The sequence below is a fragment of the Labeo rohita genome, chromosome 12 (assembly GCF_022985175.1).
Source record: "Labeo rohita strain BAU-BD-2019 chromosome 12, IGBB_LRoh.1.0, whole genome shotgun sequence".
NCBI lineage: Eukaryota > Metazoa > Chordata > Actinopteri > Cypriniformes > Cyprinidae > Labeo > Labeo rohita.
This window is the reverse complement of record NC_066880.1, coordinates 27022562-27047518: the sequence shown is the minus strand read 5'-3', so window position 1 is coordinate 27047518 and position 24957 is coordinate 27022562. Positions and strand designations below refer to the sequence as shown.

At 31.1% G+C, this 24957-nt stretch overlaps 2 protein-coding genes across 2 annotated transcripts; one reads left to right on the top strand and one right to left on the bottom strand.

Moving 5' to 3' along the window:
* Positions 1-278: 278 nt before the first annotated feature.
* Positions 279-13721, top strand: si:dkey-94f20.4 (synembryn-A). Its single transcript, XM_051123878.1, has 14 exons — positions 279-507; positions 2098-2183; positions 2327-2374; positions 3164-3181; positions 5169-5255; positions 5345-5940; positions 7585-7720; positions 8198-8386; positions 8546-8640; positions 9814-9964; positions 10257-10352; positions 10451-10595; positions 12074-12353; positions 12438-13721. The coding sequence occupies exons 1-14, from the start codon at positions 477-479 to the stop codon at positions 12565-12567; spliced, it is 2088 nt and encodes a 695-aa protein (XP_050979835.1). The 5' UTR covers positions 279-476; the 3' UTR covers positions 12568-13721.
* A 96-nt stretch (positions 13722-13817) lies between these two features.
* irf3 (interferon regulatory factor 3) lies at positions 13818-24957 on the bottom strand. The gene is made up of 12 exons (XM_051123879.1): positions 24818-24957; positions 23214-23437; positions 22713-22915; positions 20435-20612; positions 20318-20349; positions 20147-20189; positions 19984-20046; positions 17764-18033; positions 17570-17669; positions 17207-17484; positions 16831-16952; positions 13818-14578 (listed from the first exon to the last, which is right to left on the bottom strand). Exons 3-12 carry the CDS (start codon positions 22875-22877, stop codon positions 14465-14467), a joined length of 1365 nt encoding a protein of 454 aa, XP_050979836.1. The 5' UTR covers positions 22878-22915; positions 23214-23437; positions 24818-24957; the 3' UTR covers positions 13818-14464.

Below are 24957 nucleotides of genomic sequence, written 5' to 3'. Positions count from 1 at the left end.
ATGAAAAATTTAAAAAATGTATTACTGTATTGAATTTCGGTGTATCATTTAAAACAATTTACGAACAAATACAAACTAGTGTATTATCTCACATTTATTAATCTTTTGATTGATTCATAATTATGTTAAATGATATTTAGACCTTATGATATTTAGACCTTGTAACAGTCAGTGGCCATCAAGTCACTACAATCAAAGTGCCACCTTGTGGTTACTGTGTGTCACTGCACATCGCCTGGATCTGCTGTTAGGTTATTTATAGTGTGAGTGAATAGAGATGATGTGAAAAGACATTAAAGGATTAGAGCATAACTAATGCACTGCAGGATTACGGACAAACCAGGGTAGAGACAGAGCTGGAGGTAAACAGAGACAGAAAAAGACTGAGAGAGAGCTGGATAAAAGGCCTGCAGGTGCACTGAGCAACTGATTCAAATCCTATAGAAATTAAAGACTGTAAGGATCCAGCAGCCTGCATGGCATACTCAGGTGAAGACATGCTCACAGGTAAGAGGATGAACTAAAATAATGTTTGGAGTGGAGGGAAATCTGAAATTGTCTTTTATACGTACTTACATTTGTGTGTCTGATATGGAAATGTCATATTCTTGTCTTGATAAGGATTCTGTTGTGCTATTTCTATTATTAATATAAATTATTTATTCAGAAATGTATATTAAGTATGTTTATATGTATATAAATGTAATATAATGTAATTTTATTAATGTAATATCACTCTCTCTCTCTCTCCCTCTCTCTCTCTCTTTATATATATATATATAATTTGCAGTATTACATTTATAAAATAACATTTTTAAACTGCAAATTATTACATTAATATTTATTACATGTATCACATTTATGAATTTTGAATCAAAAATTGAATTGAAAATGTTGTATTTTAGAATGTAATTTTAAAATATTGCATTTTATATAGAAAATGATTTATATGATTTAATTTATCAGTTATTTGGAATTTACATTTATCATGTACATTACAAATGATTACACCTATTACATTACATATAAATTATTACATTTATTATAAATGTTTAATCAAACATTGAATTGAATAATGATATATGTAATTTATAATTTATATTTATTTCGGATTTATATTTATTATGTAAATTGGTTATGTAAATGAATACATTACATCTATTACAATACATTTGAATATTATATATTATATTTATTATGAATTTTTAATCAAGAGTTGAATTGAAAATGTTAATTTCAGAATGTAATTTTAAAATATTGCATTTTATTTAGTAAATAATATATATTTTTTAATTTATAAATTTATGTAAATTACAAATGATTACATTACTTCTATTACATTAAATCTAAATTATTATATTTTCAGAAAGTAATTTTCTAAATGTAATATTGTGTTTTATATAGTAAATGATATATTTATTTATTTGTATATTTAGAATTTACATTTATTATGTAAATTACAAATAATTATATTTATTACATTTATGATGAATTATGAATCAAAAATTGAATTGAAAATTTTATATTTCAGAATGTAATTTTATAAATGTAATATTTCATTTTTTATAGTAAATGATTTAAAATAAATAATTGTAAATTACAAATGATTACATTATGTCTGTCACAATACATATGTTTATGATTGCGTTTTATATAGTAAATGATATATTTATTTATTTATACATTATTTAGAATTTACATTTATTATGTACAATTACAAATAATTACATCTGTTACATCAAATATTACATTATTTATGAATTATGGATCAAAAGTTGAATTGAAAATTATATATATATATATATCAGAATGTAATTTTCTAAATGTAATATTTCATTTTTTATAGTAAATTATTTAAAAAAATAGATTTATTACATTTGTTATTAGTTGTAAATCAAAAGTTGAATTAAAAATGTTATATATCAGAATGTTTTGGCTTGCCTGTTTGCTTTAATAATGTATTGATTACATTTATGAGCTTTGATTTGATTTGGATATTTCCATAAAACTGTTCATTTTTTTCTGTATCCAACCCTAGATGTTTTTGAGAGATGATTTATTGTTTGTTTATGTGTGTGTGTTTGTGTTTTCATGCAGTGATGAATATAGAGAGGATTATCGAGTGTATCAGACAGGACGATCAGAAAGGACTGAAAGCAGAACTACAGCAATTTAATCGAGAGGTACTTACAATTAACCAAAGACTGATTATGTTCAGTCCAGTGACTACAAAACCAATATATTAATACCTGTCGTTACAAAACAATCTACTTTATTGTGCACTCAAAACTCACATTTCTAATTTCACGTTTTCGCTCTCTCCTAGTATGCGCAGTGTTTCTTCTATGATTTGGAGGAGAGGGAGAAAAGAAAAGTAAGAGATGTTTGAGTGCAGTCACACATACACATTTAGAAATGAGGTTTCCTTGAAATGATGTCTCATATTTAAGATTTCTGTATATGAAAGTCATACAGTTCTTTGAGCCTCTGGGCAGGAAATGTTCCTGCATGTCCTCAGTTGTTTGCTGATACTGCAGTTGACTTGATCCTCATCCTGCAGCTCATTAATATTTAGACCATAAGCTCCATACTAAATCCATCCCAGATAGCAACTCGGTGCTGATGTGTGTACGTTAATTGCATTGAATTAACATTAGAAAGTCATGATGGTTTAGTGTAATTTTTGCACCCTCAGTAAATGTTGAAACATATTGAAGCTTCAAAAAGTGTTAACATCACTGAGTTAGAGTTATGCTGTGCTGTTGAGTTTACATTAAGATTTCAGTCTCAACCACAATGAGTTGCTCCAGTATTTGTACTGTTTTTGGTGTTTTATTTGTGTTTTGATGTTGTTGTTGTTTTCTATCTAAGGACTTTTTTTCATTATTTTACAGCACTTTGGTCAAAGCTCTGTTGTTTTAATAGTGCTTTAGAAATAAATAGATAAATGATAAAATGATAAATAAAGTAAATATCAATATCTGGGATATATTTCTCTCTTCCTGGTTCTTTAGCTCTGTCACTGATTATGCAAAATCAAAGCACACACTTATAATATACACACACATTTGTCTGAATATATTTTTTCTTTGTCTTATCTTTTGGCTTGGTTTAATGATGTTCTCATTTTTCCGTCGTTTGGCTGCTTGTTGAAACTGAAAAGAGGCTGGAGCTGGAGGAGGTATTATTTTCTTTTTCTGAAAACATTCTTGAATTTCCTAAAACTACCAATATTTTGAAAAGGATTTGACATTTGTCAACCCTTTGGTGGTTTTTGGCCATTTTAACCTGAAGAAATTGTATTTATTTATTTATTTATTTAACTTTATCATAATGGTACAAACTTGGTGACTTTTACTTGTGCTTGCTATATAAAAAAATAGTGAACTTTGTGGTCAAATATGATGACCTTACGAAATAAAATTTCTGAATTTAAAAAGGTGAAATAATACTGAAAATACCCTTATAAGAAACTAGAAAATGAAAACCCCTAAGTAATTGTTTATATATATATATAAGGCATCTAGTTGTTACATTATGGTATTACATATGATTTTTTTATATTACTCCCACCAGATGGCACCTACACTGTAAAAAACAAAAAACACAATTTGTTGAGTCAACTTAAAATAATTTGTTACCCTGCAGCCTTAAAATTTTAAGTTCAGTCAACTTGAACTGTTAAGTTGTACTAAGTGAAAACAGAGATATTTGAGTTGACTAAACAAACAATTTGCTTTGTTAAACTTAAAACCTGAGCTTGTTACCCAGCTGCCTTAAAATTTTAAGTTGAATGAACTCAAATATCTAAGTTGTCACTTAGTACAACTTAACATTTTAAGTTGACTAAACTTTTTGAGTTGACCGAACTTATAATTTTATAGTAGCTGGGAAACAAATTCTTGTTTTTTATAGTGTGAGACATAGGTTTTTCAAACTGGGGTCCGGGGACCCCCCAGGGGGCCATTTAGGGGGTCCTTAAAAAGATAATTTTTAAAATAAATGTAAAATTTATTATTTTAAAATTATTATTATTAAATATTTGTTTTAGAAAAAATATAAATAATAATTATTAAAATAATTAATTATGATTGAATAAGAATAAATAAATTATCCAAAAATTAAAAAAATAAATTTTAAAAATGACTTTCTTATAATAAAAATGATTTTACTAAAATAGTGTAAACATTTAGATTAAAAAGATTTAAATACAAGAAATATTTGTTTTAGAAAAAAATAATAATACTGTAATTTATGTCTTTTTTTACATTTTAGAATGGGGATACTATATAAATGTCTTTTACATTTTAGAATGGGGGTCTCTCACACAATGATGGTCATATTTGGGGGTCTGTGGCATCTAAAAGATTGAAAACCCCTGGCTTAGAATCCATATTATATATAAATTGCATTAATATAGATCAATATTAACTGTATTCATTGTTGGAAATAATGTGTGTGGGTTTTTTTTTAATATTTGTATTATTTTATATATTCATAAATACTTTTATTTTATTTTTTTACCAACCAAACTGTGTATTTACAGGATATACCAGCAGGTGTTAAATCATGTAGAGCCCTATGAAATCTTTTTTGTTTTGTTTTGTTTTGTTTTGTTTTCAAATTCCATTGTATTTTTTCCCAATTTTTTGTTTTAAATAATATTTCAATAAAAGGATGTCTAATCTATTAAATTCATAAAACTTTAACAATTTAAGAATTCACACACACATATTTATTATTAAACATTTTGGTAATTAATGCAAAAAAACTTGTATATTATATCTGTATTACTTTATATATAAATATTGTTTAGTACCATGACATCCCCTGAAAATACAAGTTATTAAAGAGTAAATATTATTGGAAACAATATATATTACATTAATTTCTTTTCGACTGAAGAAAAACACATGAACATCTTGGATGACATGGGCATGAGTAAATTATCAAGAAAGTTTGAGGATTTCTGGAAGTGAATTAGTCCTTTAAAATAAATAAATAAATAAATAAATAAATAAATGTTACACCCATTGTCTTCGGTCTGTTTTGAAGTGAGGAACACCAGAGGTTTAAAGGTGCAGTGTACAGTTTCTGCATTGTTAGCAGCACCCATGATTTGTGCTTTGTTTCCATAATACATTCTGTTGTTGTTTTGGAAACTGCAGTTCCGAAAGAATAAAGTGCGGGATTATGTGTCAGACTCGGATTCAGACTACGACGAATCCAGTAACCCAGATGTCATTTTGAGACAGGTAACCTTGGCTCCTTAAAAACAAATACACACCTAAACCATTTTAAAACCAGTTTCCGCCTTTGTTTAATTTTCTTCATTCTCCCTCAGGCTCTGGCTACGGTTTTGATCAGGTTCCTCCGGACTGAACCGAAAGGGCGTGTGCTGAAAGTATGCCTGAGATCCTTACGGATTCTCTCGAGGGACAAAAAGGTTTTGGGCCCTCTGATCACTGACAGAGCGCTTCTCACTCTAGCACACCTAGGCGGCATCAGCAACGCACCCGTTCCCAAAGAAGACGCCGACGGTGACGCCGACCCCTATAATGACATCATCGAGGCCATTTCTGAGAGCAAACTGGGCCGAGCGGATGAGGACGATCGCGACGATGAGGAAGATGATGGTTGCGGGGCCGCAAGCGGTGATGCCAATGACCTCACGGTCTGGAGCCCGAACGACTGGTGTGGCGAGCGTAAGGCCAGCACCTTTTCGAACATGAGCCTCGGACCTTCTCGCCGGAGGAGCAGCGTTTTTAAAGCTCTCACGCCTGGTAAAAGAGACAGCAGAGGAAGCCTGGGAGGAGGAGAGGAAGAGGAGGAAAAAGAAGAAAAAGTTGATGATGAAGGCAACAGGAAGGAAGTCATGAAAATCTTCTGTAACATTGTTTACAATAGTGCTTGGGCACAAGAGAGAGCCAGTGAACTCAGGTATGAGCCATTTCAACTTACAGTTACAAACTCTAACACCTCTTTCCTCATCAGTACTGTGAAAAATGAAAATGTGGGCCCCACACAATACAAAGCTCCAGTTGAATTGCTTGTGCAGAAAAAAGTTATTTGCTGTCAAACTGTGTAGTTACAATATCTACCAGCAGGGGTTTAACTTGTGAAAAAAGTTTTTCACAAAATTATTGTTTTTTTTTTTAATTCTGTGTATTCCATTTTAATTTATCCAGATTCTTTTTTAATGAACTGAACTGAATTAAATTGAATTGAACAAAAAGAAATGACTGAATCATAAACAACTGAATTCATAAAACCTTAACAATTTCCAAATGTCACAATTTTACAGTTATAGTGCCCTATGAAATGTAATTTATTTATTTGTTTGTTTGTTTAATTTCAAATACTTTTCCCCAGAAATTCTGTCTCATCTGTTTTAATTTCTCTTAGGATTTAATACAAATAATCAAAAATGTTGGTAATTAAATGAATGCATAAAACATAACTTAATTACATAATTAGTTTTAGAATGTAATCAAATGGAAATTAAACAGTTCCTTTCAAACAGAGGTTTTTTATTTACTCTTTAAATTATTTATTTATTTAACTAATTATTATTATTATTATTATTATTATTACTCTGAACTACATTTTTACTGTTATTATATTTGTCATAAATGTCATAATTTCTTCAAGATATACCAAACTTTTATTTTGGCAGGTTATAGTGAAGACCTTTAAATGTCTTTCTGACTAAAATGTTATCAAATAAAATGGTGAAATGCTGATGAAGTGACTCTCAGAGCTATGGAAGCCCGTTTCCAGCACTCAAAAAAAAAAAAAAAAAAAATAATAATAATAATAATAATAATTTTTATTTTACAATTCTGACTTTTTTTCTCAGAATTGCATGATGCAAATTTGCAGTTCTGACTTTTTTCTGAGAAATGTGAGATATAAACTCGCAAATGCGAGTTATAAAATCAGAATTGTGTAATATAAACTCATAATTCTGACTTTTTTTCAGAACTGTGATACAAACATAATTGCAAGTTATAAAGTCAGAATTGCGGGATACAAACTCACAACTCTAACTTTTTTTCTCAGATTTGTTTGATATAAACTCTCAATTGCAAGTTATAAAATCTGTGTGATATAAACTCACAATTGCAAGAAATTAAGTCAGAATTTCAAGATAAAAATGCAATTCTGACTTTTTTCTCAGAATTTTGTGATTAAAAACTCTCAATTGCAAGTTATAAAGTCAGAATTGTAAGAAATAAAGTCAGAATTGCCAGATGTAAACTTGCAATTTTACCAAATTCCATAACATTCCGTGTTATACAGAATATTCCATTTTTTTATGACTGGACTCCATCTGCGTTTTCATGTTAACCAGTGAAAGCTTGACCACTGGGTTACAAGTCACTGCAGAAATAGCTAAGTGAAGTTAGTTTTGAAAAAAAAAAAAAAAAAGGCATATGAGCTAATGCAATGAAATTCATACATTGTATTTGGTCATTAAGTGTTTTTGGGGCCACTGTATTCACTGAAACTAAGTACTGTGTATTTGCAACATTTGCATATCATGTGCTATTTTGTTTTCTCTTTAACTGTGCCGTTTTCCAGTCTCCTGTGTGGTCTGACAGAAAAGCTCAATAAGGAGTTTCATTCCGCATCTTCCCCTTGTGGTCAGTTTTACGCACTACGGTTCATGTTCTTACTGACGGCGTTGAGACCTGAACTCAGAGCGCAGCTGAAACAAGTATCTACTTTTTCTTCCTCTAGTTTCTAATATTTTAGTGAATTGTGAGCAAATCTGCTATTATATCATGTACACTAACATTTGGGGTCAGTGAGGACACATTAACTGATTAAAAGTGACAGATAACACATTTATAGTGTTACAATCTTAATGTTTTCTATTCATCAAAGTGTCCTGAAAAACAAATGTATCACAGCTTGAGCAGCAAATCATCATATTAAAATGATTTCTGAGGGATCATGTGACAATGAAGACGGGAGTAAAGATGCTGAAAATTTTGCTTTGATCATAGGAATAAATTACATTTTACTGTACATTCACATAGAAAACAGTTATTTCACATTGTAATAATATTTCACAATTTTACTGTTTTTACTGTATTTTTGACCAAATAAATGCAGCCTTGGTGAGCATAAAATATTTCCAGCTCCACACTTATTCATGTATATATTATTTCGACCTTTTCTTAATGTGTAGGAGGGAGGAGTGCCGCTGTTGACCACAGTGCTGGAGAAGAGTTTATCAGTCCAGTGGAAGGATCAGTATGAGGTCGTACTGGATCCTGCAGCACCTCCTATAAGTGTGGAGGACTCACAGCAGGCTCAGGAGGCCCTCAAGATCCTATTTAATATCACACACAGCACACACACTCAAGAACCTGAAGAGGTGCGTGTATGCAGACATTTTCATACTCACCTGTCGTACAGACAGCTAATATTATGGCACCATGTGATGTTTCCGATGGTGATGACACTATTGTACTGTGCACTTAATAAACTCATATACCATAACTGTTAACATCAAGGCTCACTTTGTGTTTTTCAGGACGATGCGTCTCTCTATCGCCATCTGGCTGCAGTTTTGCGTCACTGTCTGATGGTCTCCTGTGAGGAGGAGGAAGCTGCAGATGAATTAAAAGGGTTAGTTTTGATAAATATTGTTAATTGTTCGATAATAAATACTTAAAAATGTAATGAAAGCCTTATCGACAGCATCTGTAGCATTAATTATGTACTAATTGAAAATGTTGGTGTTTTTACTTGTCAAATATAATTTATATGTCAAAAAAAAAAAAAAAAAAAAAGATTCACAAAATCAATACAGGAAAAATGTAATATAATGTATATAATTAATATATTAGTATTATTAAAAATGTAATACTATATATATATATATATATATATAATAAAAAAATAATCTAAATTATATTAATTCAGTATATATAATATATATATATAAGAAATATATTAAGAAATATATATATATATATATAATTACTATATTAATGTTATATAAATATAATAAAAATATCACAATTATATTAATGTATTATTAACATTAAACTTTTATAATAATCTCAAAAGAATAATAGGTGTTATAAATAATAAAATTAAATTAAATTAAATTAAATTAATACATATGAGAATCATGTGTAGTGCATATATTAATTTGGCTGACAAATGCTAATTTTTACTGGCATGATTGAGAAGACCAAGACAAACACACACACACACACACACACACAGACAAAGTAAAAGATAATACAAAGAAGACAAGTAAGAGTCCAATTATTATTTATTTATTCAATTATTAATAATAGAATAATAATTGCAATCTTAAAAAAATAAAATAAAATAAAATAAAAAACACATTAAGACTACACTATTGCAGGTGATAAACAAACCAGTAAATATGAGAATCAGATCACATGTGTAGTGCACATATTGTTTTGGCTGACAGATGTGTAACTGCCTTCCCTCAATAACACCTGCGTCTGAGCTGTTTGTGACTGTTTAAAAGAATGAGGAATTAGACAGGACTTTTTCAAAGTTTTTTTTCTCATATCTCTAAATTGACCACAGTGGGCCTCTGTGTGCCTCAACTGTACCAGTGTCACCGTGAGCACAGGCTCTTCCTTCTTCTGGAAGACATGTTTGTCTGTGCCTGCTTTACTCTATGGATACACTATCATCTGTACCCATATGAACAATTAATTTTCATAGTTCATTTTATAAACTGACAGAGGGAACATTCGACTGAAGCTGAACAGATTTGAGCATACGTTTGTCCTCATCTCTCTGTCGTTCTCTCAGGCATGCAGCAAATATGCTGTCTGCTCTCCCGTTGAGCTGTCTAGACGTTCTGGTATCTGTGCCTCTGGGTCCAGACTCACACCAGATGAATGGAGCCAACATGGACTGTGTGCACAACCTGCTCATGTACATGGAGAGAAAGCTAGAGCAGGTAAAGAGACAGGGAGGAAGGGAAAAAAATCTCACTGACCGCAAACATTTGAATGGTAGTTTATATTGTGCTTATATTGTCATTTCTTAATGCATTTTTATTTAAATTTCTTAAAGATTTGGAGCATTTAATTATAAGGGTAAGAGAGGATGGAAAATGGAGAGGAAAATAAATCAAATAAATAATAAATTATAACCATTATTATAGTTATTTGGCATTAAAGACCTGGTCTTTAATAGTGAACCTCATAGGGAAAAATACATTGTCATACAGTGTCTTTTCTAACACCCAGGGTGAAAAGGTCAAAGAGAGACTGACTCCTGTACTGAACTTGCTGACTGAGTGCTCCAGAGCTCACAGAGACACAAGACACTACCTCAGACAACAGGCATGACTGCAACTTCAAATTCTGATCAGGAAACACATCGTCTAAAAAACCCTGCGTGGTTTTATATCAAATTGCATGTATTTTCTTGTCGAGTGCAGATTCTGCCTCCGTTAAGAGATGCCAGCACTAAACCTGAACAGGGAACCACCATGAGGAATCGTCTGGTCAGGCTGATGACCAACCTGGACACTGAGCTCAAACACTGCGCTGCTGACCTGCTCTTCGTGCTCTGCAAGGAGAACGGTAACGCGCAGAAACACACTATTACCCACAGATCCCTCTCAATATTCTGTAAAAATATACATCTTCCATACAAAAACACACTACAATCTTAAAAATATAGATTTCAATTTTTTTTTCAGTAATGCCATGGATGAACCATTTTGGGTTCAACCTTTCAATGAACAGCTCTTAGAAAAGCCTGTCTTTTTTGCGCGACTCTATTATCACACAGTTTAGACTTTTTCCTCAGGATTCTAATTTTCTCACAACATTTTTTATTTTTTTCTCAGAATTCTAAATTTAAATCTCTTTTTTATGTCATGGAAAAAATATTTCTTTTATATAAAAGCCCTTTTCTGCAAGAGAATACGAAAAATTAAAAGGTTAAATTAAAAGCAATTATGTGAATTTTAAATTGAAGAACCTTTAGAGACCACTTTAGAGATGCTTTTGTCTAATGGAAAGGTTCCATGGATGTTAAAGGTTCGTCATTGAACCATAGATGCCAATTAAACCTTTTAATTTTATAACAAAATTACATTCATTTTATTTAGTGATAGTTGTGCATGAGTCCCTTGTTTGTTCTGGACAGTTAAACTGCCTACTATTCTTCAGAAAAATCCTTCAGGTCCCGCAAATTCATTGGTTTTTCAGCATTTTTGTGTATTTGAACCCTTTCCAACAATGACTGTATGATTTTGAGATCCATCTTTTCACACTGAGGACAACTGAGGGACTCATATGCAACTATTACAGAAGGTTCAAACACTCACTGATGCTCCAGAAGGAAAAACAATGCACTAAGAGCCGGGGGGTGAAAACTTTTGAATGGAATGAGGATGTGTACATTTTTCTTAGTTTGCCTAAATATCATATTTTTTTCATTTAGTACTGCCCTTCAGAAGCTGCAGAAGATACTTACATGTTCCCCAGAAGACAAAATAAGTTACATTTATCCGAATCTTCAAATTCAAAAAGTTTTCACCCTCCATTAATGCATTGTTTTTCCTTCTGGAGCATCAGTGAGCGTTTGAACCTTCTGTAATAGATACATATGAGTCCCTCAGTTGTCCTCAGTGTGAAAAGACAGATCTCAAAATCATACAGTCATTGTTGGAAAGGGTTCAAATAAACAAAAATGCTGAAAAACCTTTTCTGAAGAACAGCGGGCAGTTTAACTGTTCAGGACAATAAGGGACTTATGAACAACTATCACTAAACAAAAAAAAAAAAAAAAAGCTGTGGATCATTCAGGTAACAACACAGTACTAAGAATCAAGTGCATGTAAACTTTTAAATGAGGTATTATTTTCTCTTGTGGACTATATACAAACAACATTTATGTGACATATCTTATTCGGGTCAGTGCTAAATAAAAAAATAGCATGCGTTTTGTATGATCCCTCTTATCTAGGCAAAATAACATTTTGCAGATTCTGCAAGGTGTATGTAAACTTTTGACTTTAGCTGTGTTTTTTTTTTTTTCTTGGCTACTCCAGTGAGTCGTTTCGTGAAGTACACTGGATACGGAAATGCCGCTGGACTTCTGGCCACTAGAGGTTTGCTGGGAGGTCAAAGGTCAAAGGCCACATCATCAGGCACGAAGTACTCTAGCGATTCAGACTCGGACACCGAGGAGTACCGGCAGATTAAAGACAGAGTGAATCCAGTGACGGGACAGGTGGAAGAGGAGCAGCCTGATCCGATGGAGGGAATGACGGATGAGGAGAAAGAGGAGGAGGCTCACCGGCTCATCAGCCTTTTTAACAAACTCTCAAAGTAAGGAACCGTAAAAACCTTTTATCAAAATACCTGCTTTAGAAACAATATTGCTTTAACACGCTTCCGTCTTTTCCTAAACAGGGATAATGTGATTCAGCCAATGGGACTGAACGAAGAGGGTCAGCTGGTGCCGCTGTCAGACCTCAGAGACCTTTCGGCGGAGGAGAGGAAATCGGAGGAAGAACATGATGACCTGGAGAATGTGGAGTAGAATCAGAACAGATGATCGAAATGGAATAGATAAAATAATAATAATAATATTTTAATATTATTATATATAGTCTTTATAGTAACATCACCTAGTCTTCCACTTAAATATATCTAATTAATTGAGGCACTTTAATTAGTTAGTACACAACCGGTTAAAAGTTTGGATCAATAAGATTTTTTAAATAAATGAATATTTTTATTTAGGCAGGATGCATGAAATTTATAAAAAGTAACAGTAAAAAAATGTAAGAAAATGTAAGAAAAATACAAGTGTATAATAGTTTCCACAAAAATAATCAGACAATCAAGCAGCAAATTAGCATATTAAAATGATTTCTGAAAGATCATGTGACACTGAAGACTGGAGTATTGATGCTAAAAATTCAGTTTTGCACCACAGAAATAAATAAAATTGTACAATATATTCACATAGAAAACATTTAGTTTAAATTGTAATAATATTTCACAATTTTTACTGCTTGCAAAAAGCATAAAAGACTTCATAAACATTAAAAAAAATCGTACTGAACCTTTGAAAGGTAGCGTATATATAAATATGTTTACATCGATATTATTCAAATAGTCAATGCATTTATGTACTGTGAAGGACTGTATGTTCTTTAAATATTCCTTTAAATGTTTATTTATCTTCAGTGAATGTAGAATCAATGATAAAACCATAGTGTGTCTGTCTGACATTAAAAAGTATATAAATTGTATTATTTTTATGAAATAACCGATCGTTTCGCTAGATAAGAGCCTTCTTCCTCGGCTGGGATTGTTTACAACCGCATTTGGGATCGTTTGAAGCTGCATTTAAACTGCATTTGAAAGTTCAAACTCGGAGCACCATAGATGTCCACTATATTGAAAAAAATTCTGAAATGCTTTCCTCAAAAGACATAATTTCTGAAGAAGGACTGAAGAAAGAAAGACATGAACATGACAAGGGGGTGAAGACATTATCTGTAATTTTTTGTTCTGGAACTGAACTTCTCCTTTAATATAAGTTAGTTGTTGTATCCTCTAGTGTCCTAAACAGGTAACAAAACATGTTGTGGGATTCTTGGTTTTTATTTACATTGTGTAGCACCGGGAGGCTCCGCCCACGGTGAAATCTCACTGGTCCAAATCCCTCTCCATATCTGAATATTAAATGTTAAACTGATGTGTGAACCACTTTGATTGATTCATTGAATAGAAGTGATTCAAATGATTCACTCACAAATACAATGGCTTGCCAACAGGTTTTATTCTTAAAAATCAATATCTTTCCAATGAAATGTTTTAGAACAGAGCGTACGCCACGTTTCCATGACTTATTACCTTGCATGCTTTTCAAACAAAAACATAAAAATCCCTGAAATTTTCAGGTTTTACACAACCGGAAACCATGACACAAAGTGTAAGCTACTTAGTTCATATCAGCTGAAAAAGAGGAAGGAACCCGCCACGTCACTGGAACAACAGTGCACATTCAGATAATTGTCAAAGGTATAACAACAATGAAATTCAGGTCAGGAAATGATTGAAGAACATACTGTAAATATCAACAACATTATATTAGAAAACTATAGTAGTGTAAAAACAGACAAAAACTTGGATTTTAGCAGTTAAATGTTTTTGTGTTGTTCTTTCATGATAGCACACAACTAGGAAATCCATCCTTTTAAAATACAACTCCAAATGTAAACTCATTTTTTTATTATTATCTACTGAATCACTGATCATTCCTTTGTACCTTTATTGAAATTACTCTGCAGTATTAGTCCACACACCTTGAATAAATACAATTAACCATGAAGTCACCACTAAGTAAACAGTTTAAGAAATCATTTCAATTTTGGAGCCACATATGTGTGTAGTCAAGTCTTTCTGCTTAGCCACAGTCGAACTTTCTAACACAATTCCATCATTTGCTCCAGAGAGAGCTGGAGCTCCACTGATTCCAGTGAAGACGCCCCGTTTGATACAGCTATTGTATTCAAAACCTCCAGTGAAGTCAGAACAACCTAAACAAATGGCAAAGAAAAAATGGGAAAGATGAAAATAAATCATAATACAGTTATTTTTTTATTTTATGTACTCAAAAACACACTATTGGTGGGCAATATAACAACACATACAAATGTGTGTATTTAACCGTTCAAGTCCTATAAAGCACCCAAATAACTATTGCTGTGCTATATAAGCACCATCTTCATGTGGTGAAATGAGTACTCTTTTACTGCTGATTGTGTTTCAACATCTTAAAATCACTTGTTTTTAAACTGCAATGCGCTAATTGGTGTCTATAAGAACTTGCCAATAGAAATGAAGCAATAAGTCACAAGAGGCATTCTACAGGTAAGGTGTGTTTCTAAACACAGTAAGAATACCTCACTATGAATAATACTAATAATAATCATATTATAGTATTTCATTTAACAATTTTTTTTTTTTTTTTTTTTTGTTGAATATCATATTTGATACATAAAAGTTTAATGGCCCATCTAGTATGATATACACTACCAGTAAAAAAAAAAAAAACAGTAAGATTTTTAATGTTTTTTAAAGGTCTCTTCTGCTCACCAAGCCTGCATTAATTTGATCCAAAGTACAGCAAAAAATAGTCCAATTTTGAAATAATTGTACTATTTAAAATAACTGTTTTCTATTTGAATAACTTTTAAAATTTAATTTATTCCCGTGGTTTCAAAGCTGAATTTTTAGCGTCATTACTCCAGTTACATGATCCTTCAGAAATCATTCTAATATTCTGAAAAAAGACATTTTTATTATTATTATTATGTTGAAAACAACTGGGTAGAATTTTTCAGGTTTCTTTAATGTATAGAAGGTTCAGAAGAACAGCATTTATTTGAAATAGAAATCTTTTGTAACTTTATAAATGTCTTTATCATCACTTGTCAATTTAAAACATCCTTGCTAAATGAAAGTATTAATTTATATACTTTCTTTCCAAAAAATAAATAAAAATTATACTGACTTCAAGCTTTTGGTATAGTGTATAATGTTACAAAAGCCTTTTATTTCAGATAAATGCTGATCTTTGGATATTTTTATTCATCAGAGAATCATGAAAAAAAAATGTTCTTAACTGTTTTAAATATTAATAATAATATTTATTATTATTACATATTTATAATTATCAATAATTATTAATATTACACATTTATAATTATAATAATAAAAATGTTTATTGAACAGCTAATCAGCATATTAGAATGATTCTGAAGGATCATGTGACACTGAAGACTGGAGTAATAATGCTGAAAATTCAGCTTTGCATCACAGGAATAAATTACATTTTAAAATATAGTCAAATAGAAAGCAGTTGTTGTAAAGAGATTTCTTAAAAAAAAAAAAAAAACATTAAAAATCTTAATGTAGTAGGAAAAAACACCTAAATTTTATGTGCAGAAATATTCAATTTGGTGCAGATGTTGATATTTATATGCCCAAAAAGTAAGATTAAATTGTGATGAAATTGTAAGCTTGTAATGTAAATAAATTACATTTTTTTTAACAGTATAAATGCATAAAGATGAAATGTACACAAATCTGTTGTCACCCTATATCTCAAAACAATATGTCTTAGTAAAATTATATTTAATGCTTTTTTAGCATTTTTACAATTATACTAAAATACCTTTTACTTGCTATAAAAGTATAAACTATCAACCAGACAACTGTTTTACATTGTGTAAAACAGGTTTTTCAGCAAAATAGATAATGCTGATATTTAGAGGACTTAGAAATTTGCGAATGAAATATGATACGAGTAGGCTTTATAGGGTAAATGTTAAAAACCTAAATATGTGACCATGGACCACAAAGCCAGTCATAAGGGTCATTTTATTAAAATTGAGATTCATACATCATATGAAAGCTCATAAATAAGCTTTTCATTGATGTATGGTTTGTTAGGATATGATAATATTTGGCTGAGATACAACTAAAAAAAAATAAAATATTGAGAAAATTCCTATTAAAGTTCTTAGCAATGCATATTACTAATCAAAAATGAAGTTTTGATATATTTAGAGTAGGAAATGTACAAAATATCTTCCTGAAACATGATATTTATTTAATATCCTATTGATTTTTGGCATAAAAGAAATAATTTTGACCCATACAATGTATTATTGGCTATTGCTGCAAATATACCTGTCCTACTTACGACTGGTTTTGTGGTCCAGGGTCAAATATTATTATATTTTAACATTAAATTAATGTAAAATGTAATTTGCCCAGTCCTAACCTCTATCATGATGAGTTTCTTCTCCCACGGCTTCATTTTGGGGTCTGGCCACTTCTCTCCCAGAAAGAAGTAAAGAGTGTAAGAAGGAGATTCACGGCTTCTCTGAATAAAGCTCATCAAACCTAAAGGAAAGACATCATTAGACATGCAGCGCACATTATAACTGACAAGGCATTTTCCTACTGTTCTTATTTATGTTCATATATTAAAATAATAATATGGAAATAGGCAATAAACTGACATCTAAAGCTGCTTTTTTGTAATGTCTATTCAATGACGTACTCATCTGCCACATTTATTCATCTGGCTTTTTAATCAGTTGATCTTGATTAAGCATGGCTGGGAGAAATCTGACGTCTAACACAGTATAACTCACCTGATAAATAATCTTTAAACAAGTAGATGTTTTCAGGTTTGTTTTTGGAGAGCTCTCTGGGTGTTTGGCTGTTTTCATGTTTGCATAGACCCCAATAGATCCTGCTCGATCCCCAACGGTGACCACAAACCACGCCGTCCAATCTCCTGATCTCCAGACCGCCCAGATTATTCAGAATATCAATTGTATGCTTGGCCTGGATCTGATCTGGAATATTTTCTGGAAAAGGTAGTGTGACCACTGGTAGATCAGCACTGCCCATTGCGCTGGCCTCGTCCCTGTGGGAGTAAATGGTTTTGTGTTAGTTTTCATCTGTATTGCGAATTTAAAGATCAGTGGTGACTCAAGTACAAAAATACTAACATGTTTCCCTGATACATCAGTCTGAAACCAGCATCATTCTCCACCAACTGTTCCTTCACCATCTTCCCTTTGTAATAAACCTTAATCCGAAAAAACGTCTCTGTAAAGAAAACGTATAAATAGAAATAAAGCTGTGTGAGTAATCAAACACCAGTAATCGTTGTGAATATGTGATGATTATGGGATCCACTTACCCAGTTTTTGAACAGGAACGCTTTCCTGATGACCCACACCTTCACCATCTGGTTGATAAGCTGGCGAATGATGACTTGCAGCCGTCGCCCCCTCAGATGCCGAATTCTGCCCCAAACCACCAACAGCACCCTCAGCTGGAGAAAACTGTCCATGAAGGTCCACTACTTGATAATGGGTATACTGGGTTTCCTGACACTGACTGGTTTCTTGAAAGAGTACTTGTTCCTCGAGCCCCAGATATAACTGATCTGGAGGCCAAACTTCATGAACTGGAACAAAAATGAAAAAAGCTGTACACATACACTGTACACTGTCTTTTAAAACATTATATACTGTATGTGCCTTATGCTCACCAATGCTGTATTTATCACATGAAGTACAAACATCAATATTTCGAAATTATTGCAATTTTCATTTTAATTATTTTTTTAAAGTGTAATTTGTTTCTGTGATCAAATCTAAATTTTCAGCATCCTTACTCCAGTCCTCAGTGTCACATGATCCTTCAGAAATCATTTTCTTCTTAAGAAATTATATTTCTTATGTGACATTTTTAAAAAACAGTTTTTGCTGATTAATATTTTTGTGAAAACCGTGATACACCACCATTCAAAAGTTTGAAGTACATTTAAATTATTATTAATTACTTTTTTTATAAAAGTGACAGCAAAGACATTTCTAATGTTACAAAAAAAAACGTTTTTACTATTCATCTATTCATCAAATAATCCTTGAAATAGTATTAGTTTTCACACAAATATTAAGCAGCACAACTGTCTTCATTATTGATAATAATAATCATTATTAACTGAGTACCAATAATTATTGATAATAATTAAGCATGAAATTAAAAAAATCATGAAATCACAAAATTAGAATGATTTCTGAATGATCATGTGACACCGAATTCCGCTTTGCATCACAGGAATAAATTAGGTTTGAAAACATATTCAGATAGAAAACTGTTCATTAAAATTGCAATAATATTTCACGAAATTACTGTTTTTACTGTTTGTTTGTTTTTTGTTTGCTGTTTTTTTTTTTATATAAATGCAACCTTGATGAGTATAAGAGACATCTTAAAAAATGTTTGACAGATAGTGTATAGATATATTTATTCTGATACACTAAGTCAAACGTTTTTGAACAGTAAGATTTTTAATGTTTTTTAAAAAAGTCTCTTCTGCTCACCAAGCCTGCATTTATTTGATCTAAAGTATAGCCAATATTTTTTGAATATTTTTACTATTTAAAATATATTTTAAAATGTCATTTCTTTCTGTGATTTCAAAGCTGAATTTTTAGCATCATTACTCCAGTCACATGATCCTTCAGAAATCATTTTGATATTCTGATTTTCTGCTCAAAAAATCATTTATTATTATTATTATAATAAATTATTATATAAATTAAAGCATCCTTGCTAAATAAAAGTATTAATTTCTATAAATTCTTTCTAAAATAAATAAATAAATAAATAAAAATACTGACTCCGAGCTTTTGAATTGTATAGTGTATAATGTTACAAAAGCTTTTTATTTCAGATAAATGCATAATTATATTCACTAAAGAATCCTAACGAAAATATACTCAACTGTTTTAAATATTGACAAAAGTATATAATAATAATAAATGTTTCATGAATAGCAAATCAGCATATTAGAATGATTTCTGAAGGATCATGTGACACTGAAGACTGGAGTAATGATGCTGAAAATTCAGCTTTGACCACAGGAATAAATTACATTTTCAAATATATATTTACATAGAAATTGGTTATTTTAAAGAGTAAAAACATTTCTAAATATTACTGTTTTTTCTGTACTTTGGATCAAATAAATGCAGGCTTGGTGAGCAGAAGAGGCTTCTTTAAAAAACATTAAAAATTTTACTGTTCAAAAACTTTTGACTGGTAGTGTATATAATATAATTTAAAAACTATCTCCTTTCCAGGATGGATGAATATATAATAAATACATTTTTTGTTCTTTTTTTTTTGGAATTTAAAAGTACTTTATTGGCATGGTTGCAAAACAATACTAGTATATTATAATGCAATAGTATAAAATGCTATGGTAAACATTATCCAACCATACAGAGAATTTTAAAAAATTAATTAAAGGTAATGAAATCATAAAGTTCATCTATTGCACATTATGCTTTGTCTCACACCCTGCTATAATAAAAATAGATCCTCTTTTCTGGCCTTTTCAGTCTACCTTTTGAGGGACTTTCCTGAAGGTTTAGTCCCGTGAAATCTTGCTCCAAACCTTGTGGATGTGCTAAAAAATATAAAATGAAAGCATACCGTCATCACAACGAAAAGGCCAAACTCACAAATACATAACAAAAGCATGGCTAAGTATAAAAATGCTCCCTTACTTGAGAACACGTCGTTCTCATCCACATATAGTTCTGGTGAGAACTAAAAATGGAAAACAAATTTCCCAAGTCAGTGTTTGTATGTCTTATCTGATTTATTTGAGAGAGCTTTAAAGAAAAACCCGACAAACACAGATTAAAGTTGTAAGTTGTAATGAAACAGATACTCACATCAGTCTCTTGAGAGCCCTCAGATCCTGAAGCTGGAGAGGAGAGAAAACAAATATCAGATTTAAGCGTTCAATCCATCTTCTTAATGGCATCAACAACAAGTGTGATGTTTCCTACCTGCAGAATGAGGTTCAGATGGAAACTGATAGACTTTATGTGGATTAGCGGAATCGTTCTTGCTGTCAATTATCATCTTGAAGCCTTTAGCACGGAGAGCGCTACGGAAGTTTCTCTTCCAAACCGAGTGATCTCCGTTTATCCTGCCATCTCCAGCCGCGCTCGTCTGAGCCCACGCCTGACGGGGACAAAATACAGATATCAGAAGAAAAATACTACTGCCACTACCCACATCCGCTTTGATGGTAATACCGTGTTTCTTTGACATACAGTCAAACCAAAATGTATTCAGACACCTTCAACATTTCTCACATTATCACAGTTTATACATTATAGTTTAGAAAATGGTAATAAAATATGACAAGGACTCAGAGCTAAACTGTGTCAGAACAAATTCATCTTGATAATGTCAGATGACTTTGATAGAAAGGTATGTAATGGATTACAATCAATCAAAAATTATTCAGGAAACTGTTAATATGACAATATTTACAATACTTTGTTTACCAATTACCAAGCAATGCTTAATTTTGTTCAGTCTGTGGTGTAAAAAGTTTGCATTAGCAATTAAAGAAAAAATATTTAAACACTTCTTCTCTGAATAATTTTTGGTCCCAAATTTTTTAGCAATTTTACTGGAACTTTTGGCTATAATATGTCACAGTTTACTTTATTTTGCTATCCTCACTTACATAAATTAACTATAGTGTCTTGCACCCACTAGTAAAAAAAAAATCAAAAATTAAATCTGGTGTCTGAATCATTTTAGGTTTGATAGTAGGAAAGGTATGATAGTATTTATCTGATACTCCAAGGTACTTTAAAAATCTTTAATGATGCATTACTGATATTAAATGCAATATGCAGTGTTGCTTGATTGTAATGAATAGAAATGTGTAAATGTTGACTGTAATAGGAGTACAGTAGGTTATAAGGTATTAACAATAATATACTAAATAAATGCATTGCATTACCACAGTTTTATAATTTATTTGAAGCAACTTGAGGTATTAAAAATTTGAAAATATTTATTTTTAATGTGAAATGCCATCCTTGGTCAAAAAAAGAAAAAAAATGTAAACTATCCTACCTTTCCTACTATGTATAAGATGTACTTACATCTTACTTAAGTGGATACAAAAAAACGTTTAATTTCCATTAATTGCATGTAATGTACATTTAAAAACTGTAAAAACTGTTCATTTAATTGTAAATGAATTTTATTTATTTATTTATTTTAGATTTTTTTTTTAATAGTAAATCCAAAAATATTACATTCAGCTGATCATGGAAATTAAAAGTTTTTTTATCCACTTAAGTAAGATGTAAGTACATCTTACACATAATTTCATAACTACTTACATTGTTTTAAGTGTACTGCTAAATGTACTAACAAGCATTTATAGTAGGCTACACTAAAATATTGTAATTACACATTTGTATCAGTGTTACAAATCTGTACTTACATATATGTAGTGATTTGTATAAAGATGCAGTTTAGTACATTTAAAAATATAACCTTTCAATATAGTCTACACTAATAACACTATAGTTAAAACTACAATCATGTACTTTAGTATGTTAGTCAACACATTAAAATAGTGTACTTTAAAGTACGACAAAACAATTTAAAGTAAAACTTTTAATTTGACATTATGACAAAGTGCACTTGTGACCCTGGACCAATAGCCAAAAATACATTGTATGGGTCAAAATGATCGATTTTTCTTTTATGGCAAAAATCATTAGGAAATGTAGTAAAGATCATGTTCCATGGAGATATTTAGTAAAATTCCTACTGTAAATATATCAGAACTTAAATTTTTATTAGTAATATGCATTGCAAAGAACTTCATTTGGAAAACTTTAAAGGCCATTTTCTCAATATTTTGAATTTTTTGCACCCTCAGATTCCATATACTGAAATAGTTGTATCTCAGCCAAATATTGTCCTATCCTAACAAACCATACATCAATGGAAAGCTTATTTATTCAGCTTGTAGATGATGTATAAAGCTCAATTTTGAAAAATTGACACTTATGACTCGTTTGTGGTCCAGGGTCACACTTGTTAAAAGTGTGTTAAAAGTGATGAAAGTGTACACATAACTAGCCTCCTATTTCACTCTATTTTTAAGACGTGAAGCACTGCGCACATTTAATATAGTTAAACACTACTTCTTCACAAGGAATGCCAAATAAATATGACACTCATTAAGCACCATGGAGAAAAACAGAAATGTGTTCATGATTCATGACAAATCATGTTTATTTTCACCTTGAATATGAGGACATCAGCACTGTTGGAGTCCTGTCTTAACGCGTGCTTCCAGGGAATGCTAAACTGTCTTAGTTCCTTATTGGTCCAAGAAACTCCAGGATAGTTTCCACTTTGGATTTGTTCATACAACCAGGGCACGAAGAGTGGTTTTGGTTGGGCCATGATGCAATCAGACTATACACCCTGAACCATCAATGTACCTGTATGAACAACACAACCGAAGAACCACACTGAAACATCCTTACAGTCATATACAAACTCTCACAACATAAACAAAAACCCTTGAATACTATACTTCCTTCTGTACTCTTAATGTTTGACTGAATTCATCAACTTAATAGTTATAAGCACTGTCTTACATATCACAGTTGACACTTTCATTTTTAAAAATGCCATAGCTTGAGAAGACAGCCAATGTAATGCATAATACGATCTCAGGATTCATAAAATAAGCCATAAGTACAGTAACAAAAACAACGTCAATTAATCGTCACTTACCTTTCTGTAACTTAACCTTTCTTGTGTTTATCAGCGAAGTCTTCAGACGTCAGGACGATGAGACGGACTTGCTTGTCAGTGCTGCTTTAATACTCTACTTTATTTACAGATTGTGCCGTACGATCAGATGTTGAACATTACTCGGGAAATCCATGTCAGTTTCGATTTCCCATTTTGACGTCATTGCATACGTCCCTCCAAGAGTTTCTTACCTCAAATGTCCACTAGATGGCGGAGACGACCATTAAAAGAAAATGTTATTTAAAGGGGTTAAACAACAGCAAGTTTGAACAAGTCAATAACGAGATTTTGAAATATATTGTTGCATTAATGCAGTGACTTTAATCCGTTCCAGATGAGTACACTTATTAGATTTATTTTTATTTATTTCAGAGTCAAATTTGTTCAAATCATCTAGTATACAAGTACTTAATGCACCAAATAAAAAAGTGCTTAATGCACCAAAAACCTGGACACGCCTACTCGTATTTCCTATTATAATGGATAACAAAATTGAGACCAAAAATGTCAAACCAATCTAAACTGCTCTTTTTTCATGTTAAAAAACTTTTGTCCTAACTTACACTACCAGTCAGACGTTTCTGAACAGTAAGATTTTAATTTTTTTTAAAGACGTCTCTTCTGCTTTTATTTGATCGATCCAAAGTGCAGCAAAAAAAAAAAATAATAATTATATATATATATATATATATATATATATATATATATATATATATTACTATTTAACATAACTGTTTTCTATTCGAATATATTTTAAAATGTAATTTATTCATGTGATTTTAAAGCTAAATTTTAAGCATCAGTCACATGATCCTTCAGAAATCACTGTTATTCTGATTTGCTGCTCAAGAAACGTTATTATTAAGTTGAAAACGTAGAATTTTTTCAGGTTTCTTAGATGAATGGAAGGCTCAGAAGAACAGCATTTATAGAAATCTTTTGTAACAAAAATGTCTTTATCATCACTTTTGAGCAATTCATATTAGAATGATTTCTGAAGGATCACGTGACACTGAAGACTGTAGTAATGATGCTGAAAATGTAGATTTGAGCACAGAAAAAAATAACATTTTAAAATATATTTAAATAGAAAGCAGTTGTTTTAAATAGTAAAAACATTTAACGATTTTTTACTGCAATTTCATATTTAAAAAAAAAAAAAAAAACATTAAAAATCTTATTGACTGCTAGTGTATAACTGTCTAAATACTAAGAATATAAGTATGTCTTTATATCGTTGGTTATTAGGGTCATGAGAAACATTTATATCATGTAATATTAAGTGACAATGTACTTTTTGACTTTGCACATTTGCATACTTATGTAAACTGTAGGTCAGAGTTGTACTTTCTGGTTTATACTTTCTGAAAACATTCCAAACCATTTCTGACTAATAATCAGAAAAAGCTAAACATTTTTAACTTTTTTTGAAAAAAGTTCCTGGCTGGAAATACCTTCCTGCAAAGATAAGCAATTGTTAAAGCTAGAGAAAACATATAGTGTAAAACAACAGAAACAATAAACAATAACAGCTAAAAGAGGAACCGTCATGTCATGGCCAAAGTTCAAGAAAAAGTACAAACCTTTGCATTTAGTCATTTAGGGAAGAAAGTTCTGTGGAAGCCAAAAAGAGTTTGAAAAGATCCGACTTCAGCTGCGATTATTCCACCTGTCGTAAGAGTTAATTTCCCGTAAACCTGAGGAGAAAAGCAGCATCTTATTT